Raw genomic sequence first — 23,224 nt, forward strand, 5'->3', positions numbered from 1 at the left:
CCACTAAACCCGGGCATCTGATTGAAAAGATGAAATGAACTTTGAAGCAGGCACGAGAAATTTTGAAAACTAGCCCAAGTTTGAATATTTCGAAAACATTTATTCATTTTTTCGGAGTCTTAAATAAACAACAATCGAGTGCTCAAAACCCTGTGAATTAGTTCTCGAAACCCACCAAAGTAGTGAATGAGAGGTTGTTGCATGGGATGAGAATGCGTGAATGACAGCTTGGGCACGAATTTGCTTTATCTGAGTGTTGGGCGTTGTTTAGTGATTGAAATAGTGTTGGGGTTGGTTGTGTGTGTGTTTGTTTGTGGACCGAACACACATGACATGGTCTTTAGTCTAGACTCTAGACCTTATAATATATTGCATTTTAATATTGTGATCATACGTAAAATATTCATCAAATTGGGGAGTGAGGAGTGATAAGTACTGAATAAACCCTTCAACCAATTGAGACATTCAGTTTTTTGAATTGTAGCCAGCTTCGTTTGAGTGAGTCAAGCACTCAAGCATAGCATAACCCACCAACTAACACCGTTGAGGGTCCCTCATACCAAAGATCCACACTTAACAAAGGCATCTGTATTAGTCAAACCTTTGGCTATATGAAATTGACAAAAGCAACCAGCCATTTAATGCAGAATGCTTAAACATAAATTAATACATCAACTTCTTTTTATACATGAAATTAAAAATGAGGAGACAAATGGGTTCTAATTTTCTAAAGGAAAGGATGAAAGATAAGATGCAGACTCTCAAGTAGCCATTTATAAAATGAAACCATATAAAAAATCAATTCTGAAAACATTGGACACATGTGCCTACCACTAGTTTATTGGAAAACTAGGCATCAACTCGCTGTTATATTATCCATTTCAAACTCACACTCAAAAATTAGCAGCAAAGCAAAAAAACCAATTTTTGTACCTGCAACATATTACATATAAATGGAAAAAGGGAACCCCAATAAGCTCTTCTTGTATGCTACAACAGTTGCATCGGACTCTTGCTTAGAAACCCCAATGTGAGAGTGATCACAACACTCGGTATGAAAATTTTGATAGAATTACTCAGCCTCTGCGTTCTCAGTCACCTCTTTAACTTCTTCATGCTTACCAAGTTGGCTGAAGTTTCCTTTCTCCTTGAAGAGTTGGTTATGGTGATGCTTACAGTACAGACGATGCTCGTGGGCTACATAGTTTGATGGACTGATCACACAGCCTCCATGGGTGCACCTGAAACAAGCCTTATGGTATGATGTGCCGTCAACTGCAACCTGAAAAAAGAAGCATTCAGATTATAGAATGCAGGATTCTACAAAGTGAAATCGCTGACATTGTCATTCTGAAAACTCATTGATTTGTTAAACTGCAATTTACCTTTTCAATTGGGTAAACTGTTTTCTTGCAAGCAACACACTTATCTTGAGTCCCAGCAAATAAGCTAGAAACTTTACTGTTGACCTGTGTAATCTCTCACAGTTGGAAACAGTTAATGTAATTATTAAAAACTTCTACAGAACAAGCATTAAATTCCATATATAAAATTCTATGAATGGAGGAAAAAGAGGAATTAGCAAATCAAGGCAGGTACCTCGGCGGATCTGTCTCTAACAGTTCTTGGTATACCTACAGCACAATAAAAGGGGAAAAAAACCCAACATTACAATATAGCAAGAAGATATCATCATAGGTAAATATGCCTTGAGACAAGTCATAGCAGCTTATCACCTTCAAAACTTTTATCCAAGCTGCCAGTCAGCTTAAATAGCTGATCAAAGTGAGGCTTGCAATATAAAACACCCTCGAATGAGGAATAATTACTAAGCTGCACGGACAGAAGCAAAAAAGGATAAAATATAAGACATCTCATAGATAATATAACTACAAGTGTATAACTAGACAGACAGAGTAAAATTCAGTGTGGACATTCTTACGAACATTCAATTCAAAGTGACTAATGGCAGTGGTAACAATTTACTATATGTGGCTTATATGTGGCCTAGATCCAAGTATAAAGGTAAATAAATTAGCAGACTATTCAAAAAAACTATATAAAAAGGAAAGATTTGAATTTAAATTGGCTAACATAGTCCAACCAATGAAAATTGACAGCATTCAGTTCAAATGATTGAGTCATGCTCAAACACGACCAAAAGAAGGTTTTTTTTTTTTTTTTTTTTTTTCTGAAATAAATTTTCCTTACACAATGGTTATTTGTCTTTTAGAAGTAAATGGGGCAAACTATGGGATAAACAAGGTTACTTATTGCATGAATGAAGAGAAACATCTGGTGGTTACTTAGTAGAGAACTAGAGATTTTGCATTTGGTCTAAACCATTAGGTAAGGAAGTAGGCGGTGTAAATGTTAATTAATTAAGTGTAACAAGCTAAAACTTTCCCATTGGTGTGATACTCGATAACATATGTGGAAAAAAAAAAAACAAAGAAAGAAGGAAATTTAAAGGTATTCTGTTATTATGAACAAGTTTTTATCAGAAATATAAAGGTAACTGAGAACTGGGTTGAATTACCATTGTTTAATAAATCCATAATTCAAAAATCAATCTTGCTTCAATAGAAAGCACTTACTCATGAACTAAAATTCTAATCTTCAGGAAAAACTCAATAGTACATGCTTTCATATTCCTTCAAAATCTACCGGAGCAACATAATATCAGGTATACAGCATACTAAGATTCACCAAACCACCATGTATCACACACATCTTGATAGAAAGCTGGTAAAGTATGTATATCATATATATCAATTACAATGGTCACTCGTATGCTTACAAATCTGGAAAAGAAAAAGTACAATTACAAACGAATCAATTATAAGGAAATTCTTTCAAGAACATTGTCAATGCAAATAAAATTTAAGATGCATCGCATGAAGTGATCTCCACAAAGCAACAGAGGATACAGGGCATTAAAATTCCCAATGGATCTACACGCGTAACATGTCCACATCTAAAGATCAATTGCTTGAGCTTACTCACACAACTAAACAGCTACATAGCTTTTTGCTAAGTAAACCCATGCTTAATTATTCAAACAAGTTATGATTGTAATTAGGAGAAATCTCAAAATCTTCATTCAATTTATATACATCTACCCAATATACATCATGATCATCAAACATCTTAAAAAACAAAACATATAGAAAAATCCACAATTGAGCACAAACATGATGGTGTAAGAAAAGCAGGCAACAGATACAGACATAACGAACACAAAAGAAGCATAAGAGCATCAGAACCATGAAACCAATGTAAAAGTGAGTGTCTTTATGTCTGTATCTATATGTTTTTGTGGGAGAGAGAGTCACCTTGAGAGTGCCCTTGCAGTGGTGGCATCTGAAGCAGGCCTTGTGGTAGACTTTGTTGTCAGCAGTGAGCTGATCAACCAAGTAGACAGTCTTCTCACATGCTTTGCACTTCTGGGTAGTCCCTGCAAATGTTGCCATCCCCACCCAATAATAATCTTCTTCCCCACACCCTCAAAATTCTTACAAGACACAAACTTTCTCAGACCCACCAGCAAAGAAACTTTCTTTTTCTTGATAAGAGAAGACTTTATCTCTCTCTTTCTCTCTCTCTTTCAATTTTTAAGTCCAAGGTTTACAGCTCAGGAGGCATATACAGAAAATTTGCAAATGGCTTGTGATGGTGATGGAACTTTGGTGGCCCAATCAAATTTGTTAGCTGTACATACTTGGGACAGTTTGGTAATTTGAGTCCAAGGTTATGATGGCTTTAGCTGCACCAAACCAAACCAAACTTCTGCCAAAATGACCATGATACCCTCTTTTATGGACACGTGTTTTTCTTTGATTGGGTTCTGAAACAGTGAAGCTATGATTGTTCGGACCAGAGAAGGAAATATTTAACGCACAGATTCGAACATATCGCGGTGTTTGTGTTGCAAAGGGTAGGAATTTTCGCCACTCTCTCCTGCTCGCGCGTCTAATTAGTCCTTTGGACACAACACAATCTTACATATAAGAGTGACTGTTATTTTTCGTCTAATCTTGAGTGAGATTTTCTGCTAGTTTTTAATTTGTTTTTCAAATTGGTTTGGTCCATCATCAAATTTTATAGAGAAGCACAAATAACTCTCATCTTTATGAGATAACTCTGTAAGTTTATTATTAATATTTATTTTGTTCCATTAAGTTATTAGATTGTCAATTAACAATCATCAAGTAATCATAAAATTACAATTACAAAAAAAAAAAAGGTAAATAAGCGACAGAGAGTAAGGATGGTTTGCCAATACCATATCCGCCCCGCCGGGTAATCGGGTCCTCATTGGGGGTATTCGGGGCTTCTATTATTTTTAAAAAAATAATTTTTTTTATTAATAACATACTAAATTAATATAAATATATAATATAATAGATGAAATACATTAAAATTCATCATATTATATTACAATAACACTAAAGCATAAAGAGAACACTATTAATATTTAAAGACATGCAACAAAAATTAAGATAATAAATTAAAATATAATTATATAATATAATATTTTTATTAAACAGGTATACGGGGCGGGGCGGGGACGGGGATGGTATTACCATACCCGCTTAATAGGGGCGGGTCCCCACGGGGATTTTCGAGGGCGGAGAATTTTGCCATCCCTAACAGAGAGTTGTTAATAATCAACCAAATAATTTGTTTTTGATCATTTGTAATTCTTGATAATCACATTCAAATTATAGGAAAAAAAAAAAATTGGACGGTTAATAAAATCTAGTCTCTTTTACCTTCTCCCTTTTGGCCTCATTTGTAGCAAAAGAAACATTGTATGTTCATTAGTAGACATTTTTTAGAATTTCATATAAATTGAATGAATTCATAAAATTTGTTTTTGGCCAGGGAATTCATAAAATTTTGAGTGCACATATATGTAAAAAGTCATTTCCACCTTTTCAAAATGCCTTTGACCTTTGTGCGATATGAGAAACCCACATTTGAAATTGTGATGCCCTTTGCTGTTTTGCAGTGCATAAGATTGAATTCATTGTATCAAAAAAGAAAAAAAGGATCCAATTGAACATTTGAACTCTTTTGAACTCTTCCCAACGCTCCTAGAAAGCAAGTGGAATATACCTCTGGGTAAATAACCGGTCTCTAATTAAGTAGCATTTAAGTATTTAGTGGGGGGGAAAAGCATTTAAGTGGGACTTCTCAGTTATGGTGTGGTCAGGCCATAATGGTGTTGATCCTCTTTTGAATATTTTGACATTATTATACCATTAGGACAGATAATATGTTACATAAATAATGCAGATCTTCACCCCCAAACTCAATAATGCTCCAAATTCAAAAGGCAGCCACAGCCCCACCTCTTTATGCTTTTGTTTCTTTTGCAAGAAAGCATGTGTGTTGTTCAGCACTGGAATTGAAAGATATGGGGGTACCTTTGTTTTGGGGTCTTACACTGGCTTTGGCTTAGGAGAAGGGAGTCCATGGTTTCTATAGTTTAGCACTGATTTGTCATTCTTTGGCTATCTTATCAAACACTGTCAATGGTTCTTGAGGAAGGATAGGTGTTGCAGCATTGAACATGAATTTTGGTGCTGAGAGCTGATGGGTTGGCCAATCTTGGTCAGGGATCGAAGCTTGGTTGTACTGCTCTGAATGCTCCCCATCACTTCCATTCATCTTATACATCCTTTGTTTTTGGGTTATTATGTTAGCCCAAGCTCTTAAGAAGGTAGGAGTGTAGGACAAGATCAGAAGACACATAACATTGGAAGGCCTCCACAGTTTCTTCAAGAAAACATATTAGAGAAGGGTTATTTTTCAAACTGAAAATATTATGATAAGAGCAACTAGATGCCAAGGATGGTGTGAATTGATAGTGATACATGCAGAATTATGTACATAATCTTTCTAGCTTTCTGAGTGCTTAATTTTGACTCCATTTCTTTATTGTCAGCAAAAACCTTCGAAACCTCACCTCGACTTTCTGTTTCTTGTTTCTTGTTTTATATCCAGAAGACAAAGGAGACCTGGTCATGGACTTCATTGTCTCTTAGTATACGTTGGCTGCCAGCGGGCATCAATTTGTATCACTACGAGTCTCTAAGCTAAAAAGAAATTCCATGGAGTCAAGCTCAGCTACATAGCCTACATTTACTGATTTACTATTTATCACTTTTTTTAATTATTGCAAAATTTTCAAAGTGCCATCTTGTTCACATTTATTTTGGTTATTTCTTTGTTATCTTCTTTTTGAAGACTTCATCTACCTCTAATTTGAAGTCACATGGAACAATCTGGAACAGCACATCTTCGTCACCACCAACCAAAGTCAAACTTAGTATATTGGAATTTATAATTAAAGCAAGGGAACATTATAATTTTCAAACTAGGTGTTTAGCTAACAATTATAAATCTCCAAACTAGGTGTTTAGCTAACAACTGAAAGAAGACAAATTTTTGGATACCAACACACCTTCAGTTTCAACTTTCAACCTTGGTTTACGGTTTACCTTAATAAGAGTTTCACCGTGTGCTCCACTTAGCTCAAAATTTCCTACGACTTCAAATAAAGTATTTTCTTGGTAAAAAACTACAAACCATTACTCAGATTTTACAATGAAAGCATGAATTTTGTACTCTGTAAGATGGGAATCAGAACAAGAGGAGAGAGCTTGGATGATCAAATAAGGGATCAATGAGAGAGAAAGAACGAGGGATAGAAATAACGTAATTGGAAAGAGGACAATGATAAACTTCAAGGGTGGTTTCTCTACAGTTTGTACTTACCATTGTTCTCTTGAAATGAGAAATCTTAGCACATAATGATGATTTTCTCTCTTCTATCTGCATTTGTCGGCCTCTCCACATGGGTGTTAGCTTGATAAACATTGGGGTTCAGTGGTTGTATGGTACTAAGATGCCTATTTAACAAATTTTATTAGGAAATAAGACCTAATTGAGATCAGAAAGGATATTTGAAAAGCATCAGGATAACCTGTTCTTCTGCTTATTTAGCACAGTCAAAATCATAAAGTTCCAATATTTTTGTCTGACAAAATAACACCATCAAAATACACACTTGATTATGCACTTGCACCTGAAGTTCTTGCTTGTTTCCTTGCCTCTTCTCGCATTACTGCTTTTACATATATTTCATAGCAGCAGCCTGAACAAACATCATAAACATATATGAGTACTTGGAGCACTGTAACAAGAAAAACAAGACTGTAATTTTTTGTGATGGTCCCATTTGTATAACCAAATATTTATAAAATCATAAAGATCAATACAAGATACCATATGAATTTCAAGTCACAATTAAAAGGCAGTCCCGTATCACCTTCTACCATGCAATGTGTAATGACAGATTGACAGAAGACAGAGAAGCCTATCGCAAAGTAAGCTTACATGGCCAGGCATATTGCAAAAACTAGTCCTGATAAGGTCTTAATGGTCCTGATTGCTATTTTATATTGTTGTCATGGCCACTTTCCCAGATAGAAAAGGAGTTCATATTTTCCATTATTAAAAAAAAAAAAAAAACAACAGATATATCCATAGTTTGGAGGTGGTATGGTGTTAAAAGTGTGTGAATGTCCATATGTGTGTGTGGCTGTGTGTGTGAGAGAGAGAAAGAGAAAAGAGCAAATGTGCAAAGGGAGAAAGAGGGGGGATGCAGAAGCAAGTAAATCAAACAGTCTTGCTTGTGACTCATCCTTGAGAGGAATCCATGTTCTAAGCTTAACTCTATCTTTACAGCCCCACACCCTCTTTTATGGAGAATATGGCACTTCATGCGTCTACGATTTAATAAGACCAAAAAGTAAGACGATAAATTTTGGTTTATACTGGAAGTTTATCATATTATTAATCATACTGCAAACTTTACCAACCAGACAATAACTACAACCACATAATAGTTTAGACAAGGACAAGGAATATAACTAAAGAATAAACATTATAATAAGATTGCTACTAAAATTTTCTTTAGTTTATAATAATAATTCATATCACAAGCAAAATAGTTTCTTCCTAATGCATCGAGTGCAACGTAGGCTTCATGTCTGCCACATCCCCAAAACCACAAAAAAGAAAAAACTTTAGAATTCTCAAAATGTAACTATTTATCCCTAAGTTTGGGAATGCCCAAGAAGTGTTGTGGCTACATCTAACCGAAAGTATCAGGCTAAATTAAAGTTGTGCAGAGCAAGTGTCAAGTAGTATACTCATAAAACATCTAATTAAAGTTCAAACAAAAGCACCAGCGTACCAGCAACAACAACAATAGTGAGAACCTCTCCAAGTCTTTTAATTCTCTGGACACCCTTATTATGCGATTTGAATCGTTTCAGAGCCGGGTCCGCTGCCAAGAGCTGCAAAGTCAAACAGCTTAGTACAGCACAATGCACAACTGAACCAGAGAGAAATAAAAGATCAACACAATCACCTTGCTGACAATCACAAAAGAAGAAAAAAACAAATGGAGAGGAATGCAACAAACAGCACTATATTCAAAACCCCCCAAAATAATTAACAAATTTTGCACAAACAAACTTGTCAAATAAATCTAAAAATTAAATGGATTTAGCAAGATTGCATCAATGCCCACTCAAAGCCCCAATAAATCATCTCTTGGTTTAAAAATCTTTACACGGTACACCAGCATGAGCTCGAGAAACTCTAGTATGACTGTCCGTACAATCTTCTAGAACTAATACTAAAATATTTAAGCTGCTTACTCAAATGGGTCACCTTCAAAACTATCTAAAATGCTAAATACAAAGTTTATGGACGAATCTCAATATGAAACTGAAACAAACAGCTGCCCACAACGAATTAAAATCAGAACAATCATGTAAAGGTGACAAAATTGAGAGAGAGAGAGAGAGAGAGAAAGAGAGACTCACAGCTTTCTCGCGAGCCCCTGGTTCGACGTGGAACTGGCGGCGCGATAGCGAAAGCGAGTCGTTTTGTGTCCTCAGCTGTTTGAAGGTGAGAGTCAGATTTAGCGATAGAAAATACCAAAACAAATAAAGACGACAACGTATTCAGATCGAGCATGCCAGAAAGAGAGGGAGTACCTGGGAAGCGATGGAATTTTTGAGCAGGAACCCCATGATTGACGACTGTGTACGGAGCTCTGATGAGAAAAAACCGAACGTGAAGCAGTAGCTATTTCCACAAAAACCCAAGCTTTGCTCTCACTCTCAGGGTCAATTTTGTCTTATTTAATTTTTGCTGAGATACCCCCATGGTTTATATATTCTTTTAACTCGCCCAAAATAGAAGTCGCTGTTTGAAACAACGTGTCTAGTTTTTGGGTGAAGCAAATGCTGCCACGTATACAGGGTGGTTATGAAACAGAGCAGTCCAAGCAAAGTTTTGAACCTTTGGTTCCAAATTTCCAAGAGCTTTGGTTGAAGAAAGAAGAAGAAGAAGAAGAGCAATGGCATTGAGAGCAGCTGCTACAGCATGTAACATTGGAGGAAGACAAAGAAACCCAGGTCTCTTATCAATTCCTCGCTATCTCCAACTCAAGCTTCATCATCACCCTCCTTCATATCCTCCCCAAAGATTCACATCACTTCCTGTTCATCAACCTGGTGAGTGGTGACCAAACTTTTATATATATGAACAAATTCAATTGTTATTTTCATTCCTAGCTAGCTCTGGATTGGTGGGTTGGGGCTGGAATTTTGGTTGGTTTATTGATACCCAAGGAATCAAGAAGAAATTTGTATATATGAAATTATGAATGGTTGGCAAAGAGTGAGTTCAATTTCTAATGAAGTTTGTCCATTTGTAGGATTTGAATCTCCAATACGAGCTATAAGTGGGGTGGCTTCGGATACCATAACTCCCAAGAAAGAAGATGGTCAAGAACCAACACCCGAAAATTGGAAGATTAAAATGCTTTATGATGGGGATTGTCCGTTATGCATGCGAGAGGTAAACACCTATTCTAGTTACACATTGTTTCTTTCTTGGACAAAAAAATGTTTACATTGTTGAGAGTGGGATTTGAACCCACGCCCTTTCGGACCAGAACCTTAATCTGGCGCCTTAGACCAACTCGGCCATCTCAACCTTGTTTTGTTTTTGTTACTTTTCTTGTATATCTTTGACTGTTCCTGTGTGTTGTTGTTCACTACGCTATTGGATAAACTAATGTTCATTATATTGTCAGGTGAACATGCTAAGAGAGAGAAATAAGCTCTATGGCACAATCAAGTTTGTTGATATAAGTTCAGATGATTACTCACCAGAGGAGAATCAAGGGCTGGACTACAAAACTGTAAGTCATCACTGTTGAGTTTTGATACATATAACTTACCCACTTACAAAATGTTCATGCATCTAAGATGATTTTCAGTGACAATAATATTTCCTGTTTTACATATCCAATGTGACTTCATAGAATAAGGTTTCCTCAAGTGTATATGAAAACAAATATATTATAGTTTAGTGACAAATACTTGTTTGTTTAGGTTATGGGAAACATTCATGCAATCCTCTCCGATGGAACTGTAGTCACTGATGTTGAAGTAAGCTCCCTTTCCTACTACTTTGAACTTATAAATCTAATCCAGAATAAGTAGTTTTCTGTGGAACTCTCATTCTTTGTACAGAGAGGACTATGACCAATTTTGAACCCATAAGTTTCTTTAAGCTGTCTTAACAGGCATGATAACGTTAATGAAAACTTCTGCAGGCATTTAGAAAGCTATATGAACAAGTTGGGCTTGGATGGGTTTATGCCATAACCAAATACGAACCTGTGAGATTCCTTTTTCAATTCTAAATGTTACCTGCATTGAAATTCATCTACTCCCATTTTGTTGAACTGAATGGTCTGCAATAGTTTGTTTATCTTGTCATCTATAACTGGGGGCTAATGGGAAAGCATTTTATTCACAGATTGCAACAGTAGCTGGTGCTGTATATGGTGTTTGGGCTAAATATCGTCTCCAAATCACAGGTAAATGATATCACATAAATAATTATTTCCATGGTTCCTGAGCAGAACTTTTGCGTTCTTAGATTCCAAGGCCAAAGGAATAGTATGCTAATATTTGAACTCTGCTGCCCAAATGTAATATAATATCAGAGCCACACCAGATTTATAATAAATTTGTTCTTACTTCCTTACATATTTTTTTATTGAAATGATACCATTTGGATTTAGTTTGACTGTTTAAAAGACAATATCAAGTACTATTTATATAGATCTGCCAAGATTGAGTTCATTGAACTTTACTTGCTAAAACCTGATCACTTTGATAGCTAATCTGATTATACTTTCTTCTTTAGTAGAAATTTATGGTATGTTGTTTTGGTTTTAGGCCGACCACCTATAGAGGAGGTTTTGGAGATGCGAAAGAAGAAAAAGGTAAGCAACTTTCAATCGTGTGCATTTGCTTACTATTATCCTTTAACTCCTTTAATTGGATTTGAAACCATAAGTTTCTTTTATTCATTAAATGGTCTCTGACAGTGCCTACCTAATTTTCATACAAAAATGCTTAATGAATTTCAACCATCTAGTGCTAATACATGTTTAGTTTCTGTTTTCTGATACAGGGAGAAGTTTGTAATGATAAAAATACTTGTAAACTTCCACAGTAACTGCAAGTAGTAAGGATGTTGAAAGTTTGGTGTTTGGTTGCTTCCATTTGCCATCATCTTCCAAAATTTGGAGTTTATATGAGCCCATATCAAATACTAGGTTTTTTTTCGTTCTTTTGTCTAGCATCAAATACTGGTATACTATAGAAAGGCATGAGGAGGAATACAGATGTATAAATTCAAAGATGACTTGGTCACAGGAATGAAGATGTATAAATTTTCAAACTAATACATTATTTCCAGTTATATGTGAACAATCTGCTGAATTTAAAATGTTGATATGCTGATTCTCGATTGCCTCAGTTTCTTGCTACTTTATTTCTTTGGTACTGGAATGCTATGCTATGATAATGCACCCTAGTGCTATGAAAATCCACTTACTATGGAAATAACTAAGTTGGAGTTTTGAATTCCATTTATACATTAACATGTTGCAAGTACCTTTGATTATTCAAGTGCCCCAAAATATCAAAATTTCTTTCCCTATCCTCAAAGAAGCTTCACTAAAAATTCATTGATGTTCCCATCTGAGGTTCCACCTGTACTAACAGCTCTCTTTGCAGCCTCTCTCCATTTCAAGGCATTCCTTTTGATCTCCCCAGTTCTTTCTCCAACCATAACTTCCCTTATACACATCTCTAGCTCTTCCCTAGTCACAATTCCCTCTTCATTTTTCTTAGCTCTCACTCCAACCCCCCACAACTCCTCCACAAATTTGGCATTGGTTGGCTGGTCACTCCACTGTGGCACTGCCACCATTGGCACGCCGAGGCTCAACCCTTCCAACGTTGAATTCCATCCGCAGTGTGTTATAAAACAACCCACAGCTTGGTGTGCTAGAACCTCTAGTTGGTTGCACCATGTCACCACCAAACCTGTTTCACCTATTGAATCCAGGAACTCATCTGGCAATTTGGTCTCAGACTCTTTCACAACCCACAGGAAATGCTTATCACTTGCTTTCAAGCCCCATGCAATTTCTTCAACCTGTTTAGCAGTAATGTTTGCCATGCTTCCAAATGATACATATACCACACATTTAGGTGGTTTTTCCTCCAGCCACTTCAAGCACTGGTCTGTACTTGGCTTCCAAAGACTGGCTCCATAAGCTATGTCTCTATCAATTTGTTGGTCCAAGTAGGCTGATGGCACCATTGGACCGATCATCACCAGGGGCCAAAGTCCCAACAGGTCATTCACCAGCTTTTCAACAACAATAAATTAGAATAAGACCATAAAGAATTGCAATTACTTGTACAAATAGGCAAAGTAAAATACTAATAATTTCGATCCTTGATCCTTTTGTTGGTCATACCAAACTGGTCTAAATCTTTAAAATCCCATTTCAATAATTTATTTCCTACTTGAAAGAAATAAACCCATGATTTATTGTTCATCTGAATAATCTAAAAACTACTCTAATTAGTTGTGTGGCTAATTAGTATCAAGATCTGGGTGAGAATATAGCACTTACTCGACTTTCTAACTCTTCAAAAGTGTTACAGAAGACCCAATCATTTTCTTCCAGACTGCGAAACTTTTGCAAGATGAGAGCCAAATAAGCAGAGTGAAGCGCAGGCTGTGAGAGAAAACTTGGTAGGTCAGAAAGAGCAAGTGAAGGAAGGCCAGGCATCAATAAAGGCACAGTTTCTTGCTTCACAGGGAAACCCAGATGGCTATGATGGATACGCCAGTACATGGAGCAGACAGAAGCTGAGTTTGTCAAGAACAGAGCTCCATAGATGTTGAACTGTTTGGCCACATCAAGCCCCCATGGAAGCAATGAATCATATACAATACAATTGACAGGTGAGCCTGAGACCTTGAACTTCAATATAAGCTCTGATAAAGTTCTTGACCCAACAGTTTTGAATGACTCTAAGTAGGCTTCAACACTTGGGGATTGCTTAAACCCACCTTCATCATAGCCATCTGAGATGGGTTCAACTCCTACAGTGGTTGCATGGATGGATTTCACAGTGTAATGGGTGGTGGCTAGAGTGGCCTTGACCCCTTTGGAGGCTAAGCGTTTGGCAAATTGGAGGAGTGGGTTTATGTGTCCCTGAGCAGGATAGGTGAGCACAATGACATGGCCTTTTTGGTTCTCCATTTCTTGCCTTTGGTGCTGTACTTTCTCCTCCATCAATACAAGTCGTATTTATAAGCTGAGCTTGAGGTTCCTTCTTACCAATTTACCATAGAAAATGCTGGCTGACCATAGAAAATGCTGGCTGACCATAGAAAAACGGTTCCCTGTGCGGACATTATTGGCCAATAGCTGAATGACATGAATTGGTGCAATTTTTTTTGTTTTTTTTAATGGTCCATTATCTTCAACTTACTTTTTTTTTAGGCAGTCTAGGCAGCCCACATTTGAGAGAAAAAAAATACATGTGGAATTGCCCAGTTAAAGAGTACAAGTTATCTTGACTTGAAAGGAAGCCTTTATTTAAGAAATGATTTCATTACAAATTATTTTTTCAGCATGAAAGCTACTGAACATATAGCATCCTACCATTACTGCTTCATCTCTGGCCAGCAACCAGAAACCCAGCTACTGTATGTAAATCGCAAAACACATCTACACATGTACAACTTGACTTGAGAGAATTATAGTCTCTGGCCAGCAGAACTAAGATACTTGTAAACTACCAGATTTACATCTAACAAAACATCCAAACTGTCTCACTCTACACCTGCACACGAAATATTAATCGGGCAGCATTGAACAGTATTTGCAATTGTGAGCACCATTTTGTCTCACTGATTACTTGTATCTTTGAATATCTCGAACTCTGTTTCGTTTTAAAGCCACACTCCTCCTAATTGAGAACCACTTCAGCACACTAAATAGCTTTGTCCATCTCCTCTGAGCCTTATCTACGGAAACAGCTGTTGAACGCGTCAACATGAAGCTATCTACAGCGCTTTGTAGATCAGCTTGTGATTCTGAACTGATGTTTGGGGCCTGAAGATCAGTATCAAAAAACTGTAGATGATCTTCATCACAAAAAGCTTGAGCCAAGGAACCTGTGTCACAGATCAGGGAGTTGGTGAGGTGGCCTGGGAAACTCAGAGTCTGGTCATATCTAAGACCCATGCCATCAATGTTGTGCAAGGCATAATCATCCAAGCCACTGGTTCCCGCCACAGAATAGATGGATGAAAGGATATCTGGAGAAGAAGCAGATGGTTGTGTATAATCAAATCCACCAATCTTTTGAGAAGCCAAAAACTTGCTTCCATTAAAATCCTCTGTCCTTGGTGAACTGGATGTGGAAAGAACATTGGTAATGTTGGAAGAGCCACCTGTAAGAGAGGCTTCATCATCAAACGAGACTACTTCTTCCCAGTGTTCAAATGCAGAAATTAACAAGTTGTGGGCATCAACCTGACGACAAAATTTGATCATACAAAATCAGACATGACTAAGAAAATAAAAGGGGAATGATAAAGAAAAGCAAGTAAACTGAGGTGATAAGTGGAGTGCCTTTTGTGTTTCAGACAGCTTACTAATAGGAACATATTGGCATTCCAAAAGCAGTCCCATCGCTTGCCCCACAACATTGAAGACAACACCAGTTCTCTGTTGTGAACCAGGAGGACAGTACAAGTGTACCCTCTTATCAAGTATACATGTCTGAGCATGCTCCACAGTGACTTCCCACATCTTAGCAGACATACCTGTGCCAAGGATCTGCATAGGGACGCACAAACAATTCTTGTAACTTCTCAGCATAAAGTATTGTGTACCACAAAAATAAATCTAATCGAGATAAGAAAAGTCAATATTTACATTCCGGAGCCTTGGAGGGTCTATGAAGAGTAGGGTGAGGAAATCCTTCACAGTCTTGATGTTATCTCGACTCAAACGCTTATGGAAAGCTCCGTCCTTGCCAATCTTTTCTAATCTCCATACCTCATCATGCAGAGATGGAGGGTGGTGCTTCTTATACACTGCAGCCAGAACAAGAAGTAACTTAGGTTATATAATATTCTAGCGACAATGGTAGAGACTCAATGTATGTATAAATCAAAGAAAACGAGAAGCACTCACATTCTCCACGGTGATCCCTGACAATAAAGGATTCTGTCTTTGCTTCTCTTATTCTAGTCCCATCAAAGTTATCTACAACTCTTGCTCCTAGCCTGAACCTACGGCTCCTTGTCCAGCTTGAATTATCTGTAAAAGAAATATCACCCACATGACCTACTCCATCTTTGAGATTCAGGACTGCATCTCCTGTAAGAAGAGGTTTTTTGCCTTCCCTCTCTCTTACAATGTTATTCTTGAACTCTTCAAGTGTCCAATTGTCACCCTCATCACCATCAAAATCACCCTCAAGAACAACAATTTCCACCTTGGCTAAGGATTCAGGCCCAGATTTAACAATTTGTCCAGAAAAGCAATCGACCAAAGCTACTTGTATAGTGGAACAATCTTCTCCTTCAATCCGAGCCCCAGTAAATACCGGAAGAGAGAGATTGTTTAAGAACTGTAACTTTAAGATTCTTGACTCAGAAGAATGTGTTTCTTTCCCACAATTCCTGAATATAAATGCAGAACACGCATCAAAAATCTAATATGATTGTGATAGATAAACTTAACAGATTTCGGTGCTAAAGAGTTTCATATATCCCAAGCTTTAGAGTATCATCTTACTGTTTCATACTGTTCAAATGCTTTCTTAGGGCCAATTCAACTTCCTCTTTGACCTGAAAATACATAAGAACCAATTTGATAACAATCAATTAAGCTGCAACACCCCAAAAGAAAAAAGGAGGCATCTTATACACACACATATTGAACTGCAAGGTGGATAACCAATAACATATATTACAATATAGAATTTCAATTTGCAGACAATATTGCAGTCCCATTTGAAATGTAATAGCAATTCGCAGGTTTAAAAATTAAATTAAATGAAACCCCTAAGGGTATACCTGAGCCGTAAGAAACTTCAGAGTATGGTAAATCCATTTTATCTTGATAAGGAAATGACATGTAGAAAAAAAAAATTGAGAATGAGGAAATGAGCTAAAAGGCTCATAGACTATTTCTATGGGAGACTAAATGCCAAAAGAATGCCTATCTATAATCATAAAAGTTGTTCCTAGAAAAGGTTGGGGGAAGCTAGGGAGGAAATGAAAGGGTTCCTCCTATGATGACATATCCTAAGTTCCATATCTAAGTGGCAACCTGTGGCAAGGGAACATTGACCAATTGCAGCACTTCATGGTAAAAAGGGTTCTTTGGAAAGAAGAGTGCTGCCCTCACTAGGTGGAAAGGATACCTGGTGTAAGGCCAGAGCAAGTGCAACCACAAAGTGAGCTGGCATACACGTTAGCTGCACCCTGCAAAGCATGGTGGTATCTACAATTTCAACGCTTTATAAGCTCAATTTAGTTTATCGTTTTTAGTTCAGTCATGGACTTGTCAAGTTCACATATATATATATATATATATATATAATCATAAATAACCCCTACAATTATACGATATTGTTTTTCAAATAAACAGTAGTGCAAAAAAGACTACATGGTTTAAATCCATTATCATAAAGAACTATAAAAGGCGAACGCTTACCACTTTACGAATTAGAGGCTCTAGAATTGGCTCCAACAAATGTTGGACAGTGTGCAACTTCATCATATCCAGAACCACACTGAAAATCAATGGTAAAGTCATTAGAAAAAATCAGATGTAAAAACAAACATCAGTTTATTTATTATGGTCTAACGTGCATCAAAAAAATTTAAGAAACGTGGGAAGAATTTATAAGTCAATTTGCGATTGCACAATCAATTTTATTTCATACATTATCAAACGTACATCTGCTTCAGACAATCAGACACAATAGCAATGGTGATCAAGTAGACCCTTTTTCTCATTGATTATAAAGAACTTATCTTTTACTTATAAACAACAATTCCCACGTCGGATTACCTTTATCTTGAGCCAAATGCACTCGCATTTCACAAAGAAAGGGCAATCATTCACTATACCTGACTTAGCAATTCTCTGATCACATAGTTCACGTCTTACAAAGATTAAAAATTGGGAAATATACAATCAATTTCCGACAGAACAAAAACACCCACGTCAATTCCCCACGGTATAAAGCCAAAAGCAAGTAAGCAACCAAAATCCCCATAGGCAAGCACATTTATCAAGTAGTCCTACTACACAAACAAACCCAATTTTGTCCTCATCCATCTTTGCAATTCAACATAAGAATTTCAATCAAATTTCACATAAGCAAAGCACACCCACCTACAATCTCCACTAAACAAGACTCAATTCATTTCTAACACTTTTCCTAAGAAAGAAAGAAAATTCAATAGCACACAAGGGTGAGTAACATTCATCAACACTTTGACAAACCAAACAAAACCTACCTCATTTTCCATCCAATATTTCCACTTTGTAACAACAACCCAATACCAACAAAGCAAAAATCTCAAACAAGGGAAAAAGACTCATACTTTGGAAAAGTAGGCATCCTCCTACGCTTATCCTCCGGACTACCAGTCCCACCTTCTGATCGAGCCTTACCATCTTCTTGGTGTCTCTTCTGCGACATTATCAAATTCCCGCAAGACCCACGACAACAGTATGCAGCAGTGGCGGTGTCACTAAATATACATGAACAATAACAACAACAACAACAACAACACATGGGATAGCATTAGTATTATTGTTTCAAGCATATAAATAAGAAAAAAGAAATAAGGGATTAAAAAAATAAAAGACAATAAATGAGAAAAGTCCAAAACTTGATGACGAGTACCCATCCGTTATCAGAATTTGGCTGCGTGCGCGATGCTTCTTCGACCTGAAACTCCACAACCATGTCTCCTGCTTTATTGTTTTGCCTTCTTCAGTTTTCCGCAGAGACAGTCAGACAGAGAGAGCGTTAATGGACTTCGAGAGTGGGAGATGGCGCGTGGGGGCCACAAAAGCGCGTTAAGGACTGGTAAAAGTGGGGTCTGTGGGCCATGCATTTCGTTGGTTTTTTGTTGGCGTGTAAATGACTCAGCTATGTTCGTGGGGCCCACTGGGTCCATGTGGACACATCGGTGACTTCCTTTGTCACGTCAGCATTTTAACTCCAAAAAAGAAAGAAAATGTGGTTAAGTCAAACAGTAGTGCTAGATATACCACATTTTTATACCATAATTTCATACCACCTTATGTGGCAACTTACATGGCATTCATACATTAGATACTAAAAAATAAAATAAAAAACTCTGTCCAATAAAGTAATGACACGTGAGATGGTATAAGAATGTGTTAAGTATAACATTATTCTAAGTCAAATTATAATATTTATTTGGTAACATTTTTATAAGAATAATGCTATTCTTACCACATTTCTTATACCACATTCTTATACCATCTCACGTGTCATTACTTTATTGGACAAAGTTTTTCTTTTTCTTTTTGGGTTTTTATTTTTATTTTTTAGTATCCAATGTATGAATGCCATGTAAGTTGCCACATAAGGTGGTATGAAATTATGGTATAAAAATGTGGTATATCTAGCACTACTGTTTTTATAATGGAACATGTTTATTAATTATTACCAACCTTTTGAATGAAACCACCCAGCAAACTTAAGAAAGACTGCTAACCTTTATTAATTAAAGAAAAAAAACAACCACCACCAAAATAATGAATTATAAAAAAAGAAGAAAAAGTTCTTTTCGAGAGACATGTGTTATGGGTCTTCTTTTAAGGTGAAATTAAAAAAAATGAATATGTTTGTCTCATGACTCATGTGAGAAAAAGTTTCATAAGACATACCGTTACAAAAATTTTTAAATCAATACATATGATAAGTTTTCATAAGATTCATTCTAAAAAAATAAAAAATATAAACTCTTCTTTTATGTTTTGGTAAATGCAAATTCATTGCTCTTAAAGAAAACCCTAATCAAACACATTATGAAATAAAAAATATGGCATAAAATCTAGCTTTTTTGGAGTAAGATATGACATAAGATCCGATTTTTTCCACTTCATTATCATTGTCTTCATCAGTCATCATGTGATCATGTCATGAATTTCAAACTTGTTTGATGAACTGGTTTGATTCTCCAACGAAATTAGTTAACCAAACGAACAAGTAACACCAACGACAGAAAGGTCACGAATCACGAGATACTCATCTGATTTCCAGGAATGTTCCTCACCTTTGCTGATTACTAGTACAGCGTACAGTACTGTCTCCTTAATTACTTGAACCTTGGGGGAATACCAAAATTGCCCTTTGTTGCATGGCGAAAAGGTATCAAATTTATGGGGAGAAGTTGGTCCTGCACAAATTTGTGTTTTCCACGTGGACGATAGAACCAATAAAGAATATTTGAATTAAAAGAGGCCAACATGAACGAAGATCGATCTGTCTGCAATGTGTTGAATGCATGTTTACTGATTGCATAACGTTGCTGCTGTTTTGGTGGGCCCAGGGCCTTTTTTACTAGGGAAGAGAAAATGGGCCCAGTGGGCCTTCGTAGCATTAAATTTTATAGGCCCGTGTCCAGTTTCTCGTACCTTTCACGGGACCAGTGGGCCTGTCGCCTGACGTGCGTCACGTGGTTTTTAGATCACGAACTTGCCACTTGTCCACTTGATGGCTTTGATTGAATCATGCAGCATGTGAGAATCTTTTTACCGTTTATCAGGTAACAGTATTGGGATCAATTTCACTTTTACATATAATTTGGGCAAAACTGCATTTTTCATTCGTATACTTTCAATTATTTTGATTTTGATTTTGATTTTGATTTTGTAGTTTATAACTGTTGCAATTAAACATATATTAGTATTTTCATTTATTAAGTAGTTAAATTTGTTTTTGAATTGTTAACGGTTTATAAATTACTAACATAATTGCAACATTTTGTAAAATATAAGACTTAAACGTAATAAATTTGACTACTTATTAAATGAAAATACTAATATATCTTTAAATTGTAACGATTTATAAATAACATAATCAAAATCAGAACGATTAATAGTAAAACTTAGCTCAAACGGTATTGACAAAAAGTGAAATTTGACAAAATAAAAAGGTGAGATAAAGTACTTTAGAGGTAGTCTAACTGTCTAAGTAGTAAAAAATGATGGAATAATGAGAATTTAGTGGAATATATTACGTAATTCGTCATTAGTAGTAGTTACTTGTTGGCTTGTTGCTTCAATAAATGATCATAAAATTTCTAGTATTATTATGGAATACGTCTTGTCAAATTTCAATATGATACAACCTCGTGAGTTTGTATAATTTTTATTTCAATATAATTCAATTTTGAAGTATTTGATTTGACTGTCAAGGGGGTTTTGGCTGCACCGTGCCTCATCACCTATGAGATGGTGTTCATGATTGTTTTGCAAAAATCAGAAACTCAACGTGTGGAAGGGTTTTACTCGAAAGATGTATCATGTTTATGAGACTGAGCACGTGAGATAGTAATATTAGGAAGACCAAGGCTATTCCACCCAAAAAAAAAAAACAGACCAAGGCTATGATGGTGCAAATTTTAGAGAGGTAGAGATAGATAGTGAATGAATGAAGGGAATGGTGAAAGAATGAAAGAGAAGAAATAAGGGGTAGGAGAATGAAAGAGATGGAAGAACTTAGGTGGAGAATTTGAAGGGATGTGACAAAATTAAAGGTGTAGTCGTGTAGATGAGGTTAGGCAGATTGGCCTTTGGAGCACGAGTGCACGACACATGCCAAATTTATTTAAGAAAAAATAAATATCTTAAATGATGCAGTCTATTACGTGTATAATATGATTCTTTAATAATAGGCGCCGTGTGTTTTATTTATAATTGATTATAAAAAGTTTACTTTTAAAGTTCTTTGTAATAAAAAAAAAATCACTTAAAAAGTTGAAGGACAAATATGTCTATTTTGTACAAATAAGTTTATTTTTCTGTATAAATAAATCCACATTATGTTTTTTTTTTTTTTTAACTAAACAAATTATCATAGTAACAATGATTACTATTATCAAACTGTATACCTCAGTTTGTAATTAACGAGTATACCTCCTTACTCATGGTTATAAATAGTCACATAATTAATACACCTCCTTACTCATGGTTATAAATAGTCACATAACTAATACGTGAGAGTATAATTACTTGTAGGTTTTAACTTGTGACCTCAGTTTCCAATTTTATATGGGTCATAACTTGATTTGAATGAAAAATTCTTAGGTGTATGTACTGTTTTCTCACATTTATTCATTTTTTACTTGTTTGTTAATTAATTATTAAAAATAGGCATTTTTCTCAATCATATCTTGAAAATGTGTCCTATTTATTTGCCCCTAATGCAAAATAAACCAGATTGGGGTCCTTATGCCAAAAGGGGGACTTGAATGAAAAAAGTAAAAACAAATGATGGGTATTTTCAGGACAAAAACAATAATATATTTATATCAAAGAGGCATTTGAGCAGTAGCAACAAGAGAAAATGATCTAACATAGTCACACACATACTGACATACATACATAGCTGACACAATGCATCTGTGTCTTCCTCTTTAACTTTTTCTTTTTCAGCATACCCAGTGTTCAACAACAATGTCATAATTGATCAAAACGACAGAGGAAAAAGAAAGAGCTACAACCGAGTTTGATGAGGCACATGAGACTCCACTGGTTGGGCCTAGGGGCTAGGGGCACTTGGTTTTGTTGCCATGGGTGACCATCTCAGTGTAGCACTTGCCACAAAGCTCTCTGTTGCCAGAAGTCCCAGGTGGCACACACTTGCACCTCACACAGCATGTTCCACAAGCCCTGTTGCAAAGGTTTGGCCTCGAGTGAACACTGCACCTCTCCTTGCACAGCCCTCCACAGTCTACTCAAACACAAAACAAGACACACAACAAATAAACTCATAAATTTTACCATTCAAAAACTCAGTTTTCAGGTCCAAAATCCATATATATTTTGGGGCATTAAAAATTAGAGACCCACCTATTTCTTGCATTAGCCTTCTGATTCCACCTCTCACAACAAGCTGAAAAAACACCCACAAAGGAACAAAACCCACTTTTCACTGTTAAATCATAAAATTATAAAACAAAAATAGAAAAAAAAAAGCATATAATTTTTTGTTGCCTGGCCAAGATGAGGTAACGCTTCTTCAATCTTGATATCAGATGAAACCTGCAGCAGGGATGCAGATCCCAACTTGGTCAAACCAATCTCTAACAGAGCACATTTTACTCTAAAACAGAGTAAAAAACAAAGTAATAGAACCGTAAAAAAAAACAATGTGTACCTGAGTAAAGCAGAATAGTAAGATCCCCAACAAAAGAACTACACGTACTGCCATGGCTATGATATCAGACACTGGACTGGAGGCTAAGTTCAAAAGACTACTACTGCCATGTTAATATGTTATGCTGCTGCCCCTGCATGTTCTTTATAGCAGGTTCGTTTGTACTGATTTTACTCAAGTGGACACTTCTTTTTCTTATAATTACGGTTAGACCTTTCAGGCATCATTCTACAACTTTTTCTTTTGGACAAATATATATTTCTCAAGTAAATTCATGTGACAGTGTGACACATATA

General features: G+C 36.2%; 6 protein-coding genes and 1 non-coding gene across 9 annotated transcripts; 1 reads left to right on the forward strand and 6 right to left on the reverse strand.

Annotated features, from left to right (window-relative positions):
* Positions 1 to 742: 742 nt before the first annotated feature.
* Positions 743 to 3,600, reverse strand: LOC147274821 (LIM domain-containing protein WLIM1-like). Its single transcript, XM_086255873.1, has 5 exons — positions 3,336 to 3,600; positions 1,737 to 1,833; positions 1,600 to 1,634; positions 1,386 to 1,469; positions 743 to 1,282 (listed from the first exon to the last, which is right to left on the reverse strand). Exons 1-5 carry the CDS (start codon positions 3,471 to 3,473, stop codon positions 1,073 to 1,075), a joined length of 564 nt encoding a protein of 187 aa, XP_086111999.1. The 5' UTR covers positions 3,474 to 3,600; the 3' UTR covers positions 743 to 1,072.
* Positions 3,601 to 6,955: 3,355 nt separating this feature from the next.
* On the reverse strand, positions 6,956 to 9,233 carry LOC147274822 (succinate dehydrogenase subunit 7B, mitochondrial-like). Its single transcript, XM_086255982.1, has 4 exons — positions 9,081 to 9,233; positions 8,907 to 8,981; positions 8,270 to 8,372; positions 6,956 to 7,165 (listed from the first exon to the last, which is right to left on the reverse strand). The coding sequence occupies exons 1-4, from the start codon at positions 9,114 to 9,116 to the stop codon at positions 7,083 to 7,085; spliced, it is 297 nt and encodes a 98-aa protein (XP_086112108.1). The 5' UTR covers positions 9,117 to 9,233; the 3' UTR covers positions 6,956 to 7,082.
* Positions 9,234 to 9,375: 142 nt separating this feature from the next.
* LOC147274823 (Putative thiol-disulfide oxidoreductase DCC) lies at positions 9,376 to 11,904 on the forward strand. Of its 2 annotated transcripts, none has more exons than XM_086255981.1 (8): positions 9,376 to 9,602; positions 9,806 to 9,948; positions 10,187 to 10,294; positions 10,488 to 10,544; positions 10,712 to 10,777; positions 10,918 to 10,978; positions 11,343 to 11,389; positions 11,562 to 11,904. In XM_086255981.1, the coding sequence occupies exons 1-8, from the start codon at positions 9,446 to 9,448 to the stop codon at positions 11,592 to 11,594; spliced, it is 672 nt and encodes a 223-aa protein (XP_086112107.1). In that variant the 5' UTR covers positions 9,376 to 9,445; the 3' UTR covers positions 11,595 to 11,904. The 2 variants fall into 2 exon arrangements, with proteins under 2 accessions (XP_086112107.1, XP_086112106.1); XM_086255980.1 differs by having other exon boundaries at positions 9,378 to 9,602; positions 11,581 to 11,904.
* On the reverse strand, positions 10,006 to 10,086 carry TRNAL-AAG (transfer RNA leucine (anticodon AAG)). The gene has a single exon. It is a non-coding gene; the product is annotated as a tRNA-Leu (tRNA).
* Positions 11,905 to 12,046: 142 nt separating the features above from the next.
* LOC147274825 (UDP-glycosyltransferase 74B1-like) lies at positions 12,047 to 13,844 on the reverse strand. The gene is made up of 2 exons (XM_086255979.1): positions 13,100 to 13,844; positions 12,047 to 12,828 (listed from the first exon to the last, which is right to left on the reverse strand). Exons 1-2 carry the CDS (start codon positions 13,766 to 13,768, stop codon positions 12,115 to 12,117), a joined length of 1,383 nt encoding a protein of 460 aa, XP_086112105.1. The 5' UTR covers positions 13,769 to 13,844; the 3' UTR covers positions 12,047 to 12,114.
* Positions 13,845 to 13,866: 22 nt separating this feature from the next.
* On the reverse strand, positions 13,867 to 18,541 carry LOC147274826 (Calmodulin binding protein-like protein). Of its 2 annotated transcripts, none has more exons than XM_086255977.1 (8): positions 18,417 to 18,541; positions 18,112 to 18,261; positions 17,213 to 17,291; positions 16,289 to 16,341; positions 15,683 to 16,173; positions 15,422 to 15,582; positions 15,116 to 15,322; positions 13,867 to 15,016 (listed from the first exon to the last, which is right to left on the reverse strand). In XM_086255977.1, the coding sequence occupies exons 2-8, from the start codon at positions 18,207 to 18,209 to the stop codon at positions 14,393 to 14,395; spliced, it is 1,713 nt and encodes a 570-aa protein (XP_086112103.1). In that variant the 5' UTR covers positions 18,210 to 18,261; positions 18,417 to 18,541; the 3' UTR covers positions 13,867 to 14,392. The 2 variants fall into 2 exon arrangements, with proteins under 2 accessions (XP_086112103.1, XP_086112104.1); XM_086255978.1 differs by having other exon boundaries at positions 14,875 to 15,016; positions 15,139 to 15,322.
* Positions 18,542 to 22,055: 3,514 nt separating this feature from the next.
* On the reverse strand, positions 22,056 to 23,131 carry LOC147274827 (snakin-2-like). Its single transcript, XM_086257598.1, has 4 exons — positions 22,929 to 23,131; positions 22,766 to 22,813; positions 22,622 to 22,664; positions 22,056 to 22,502 (listed from the first exon to the last, which is right to left on the reverse strand). Exons 1-4 carry the CDS (start codon positions 22,980 to 22,982, stop codon positions 22,318 to 22,320), a joined length of 330 nt encoding a protein of 109 aa, XP_086113724.1. The 5' UTR covers positions 22,983 to 23,131; the 3' UTR covers positions 22,056 to 22,317.
* Between the last annotated feature and the right edge of the window lie 93 nt (positions 23,132 to 23,224).

Source organism: Dryas octopetala, chromosome 9 (genome assembly GCF_963921425.1).
Source record: "Dryas octopetala chromosome 9, drDryOcto1.1, whole genome shotgun sequence".
NCBI classification, from domain to species: domain Eukaryota; kingdom Viridiplantae; phylum Streptophyta; class Magnoliopsida; order Rosales; family Rosaceae; genus Dryas; species Dryas octopetala.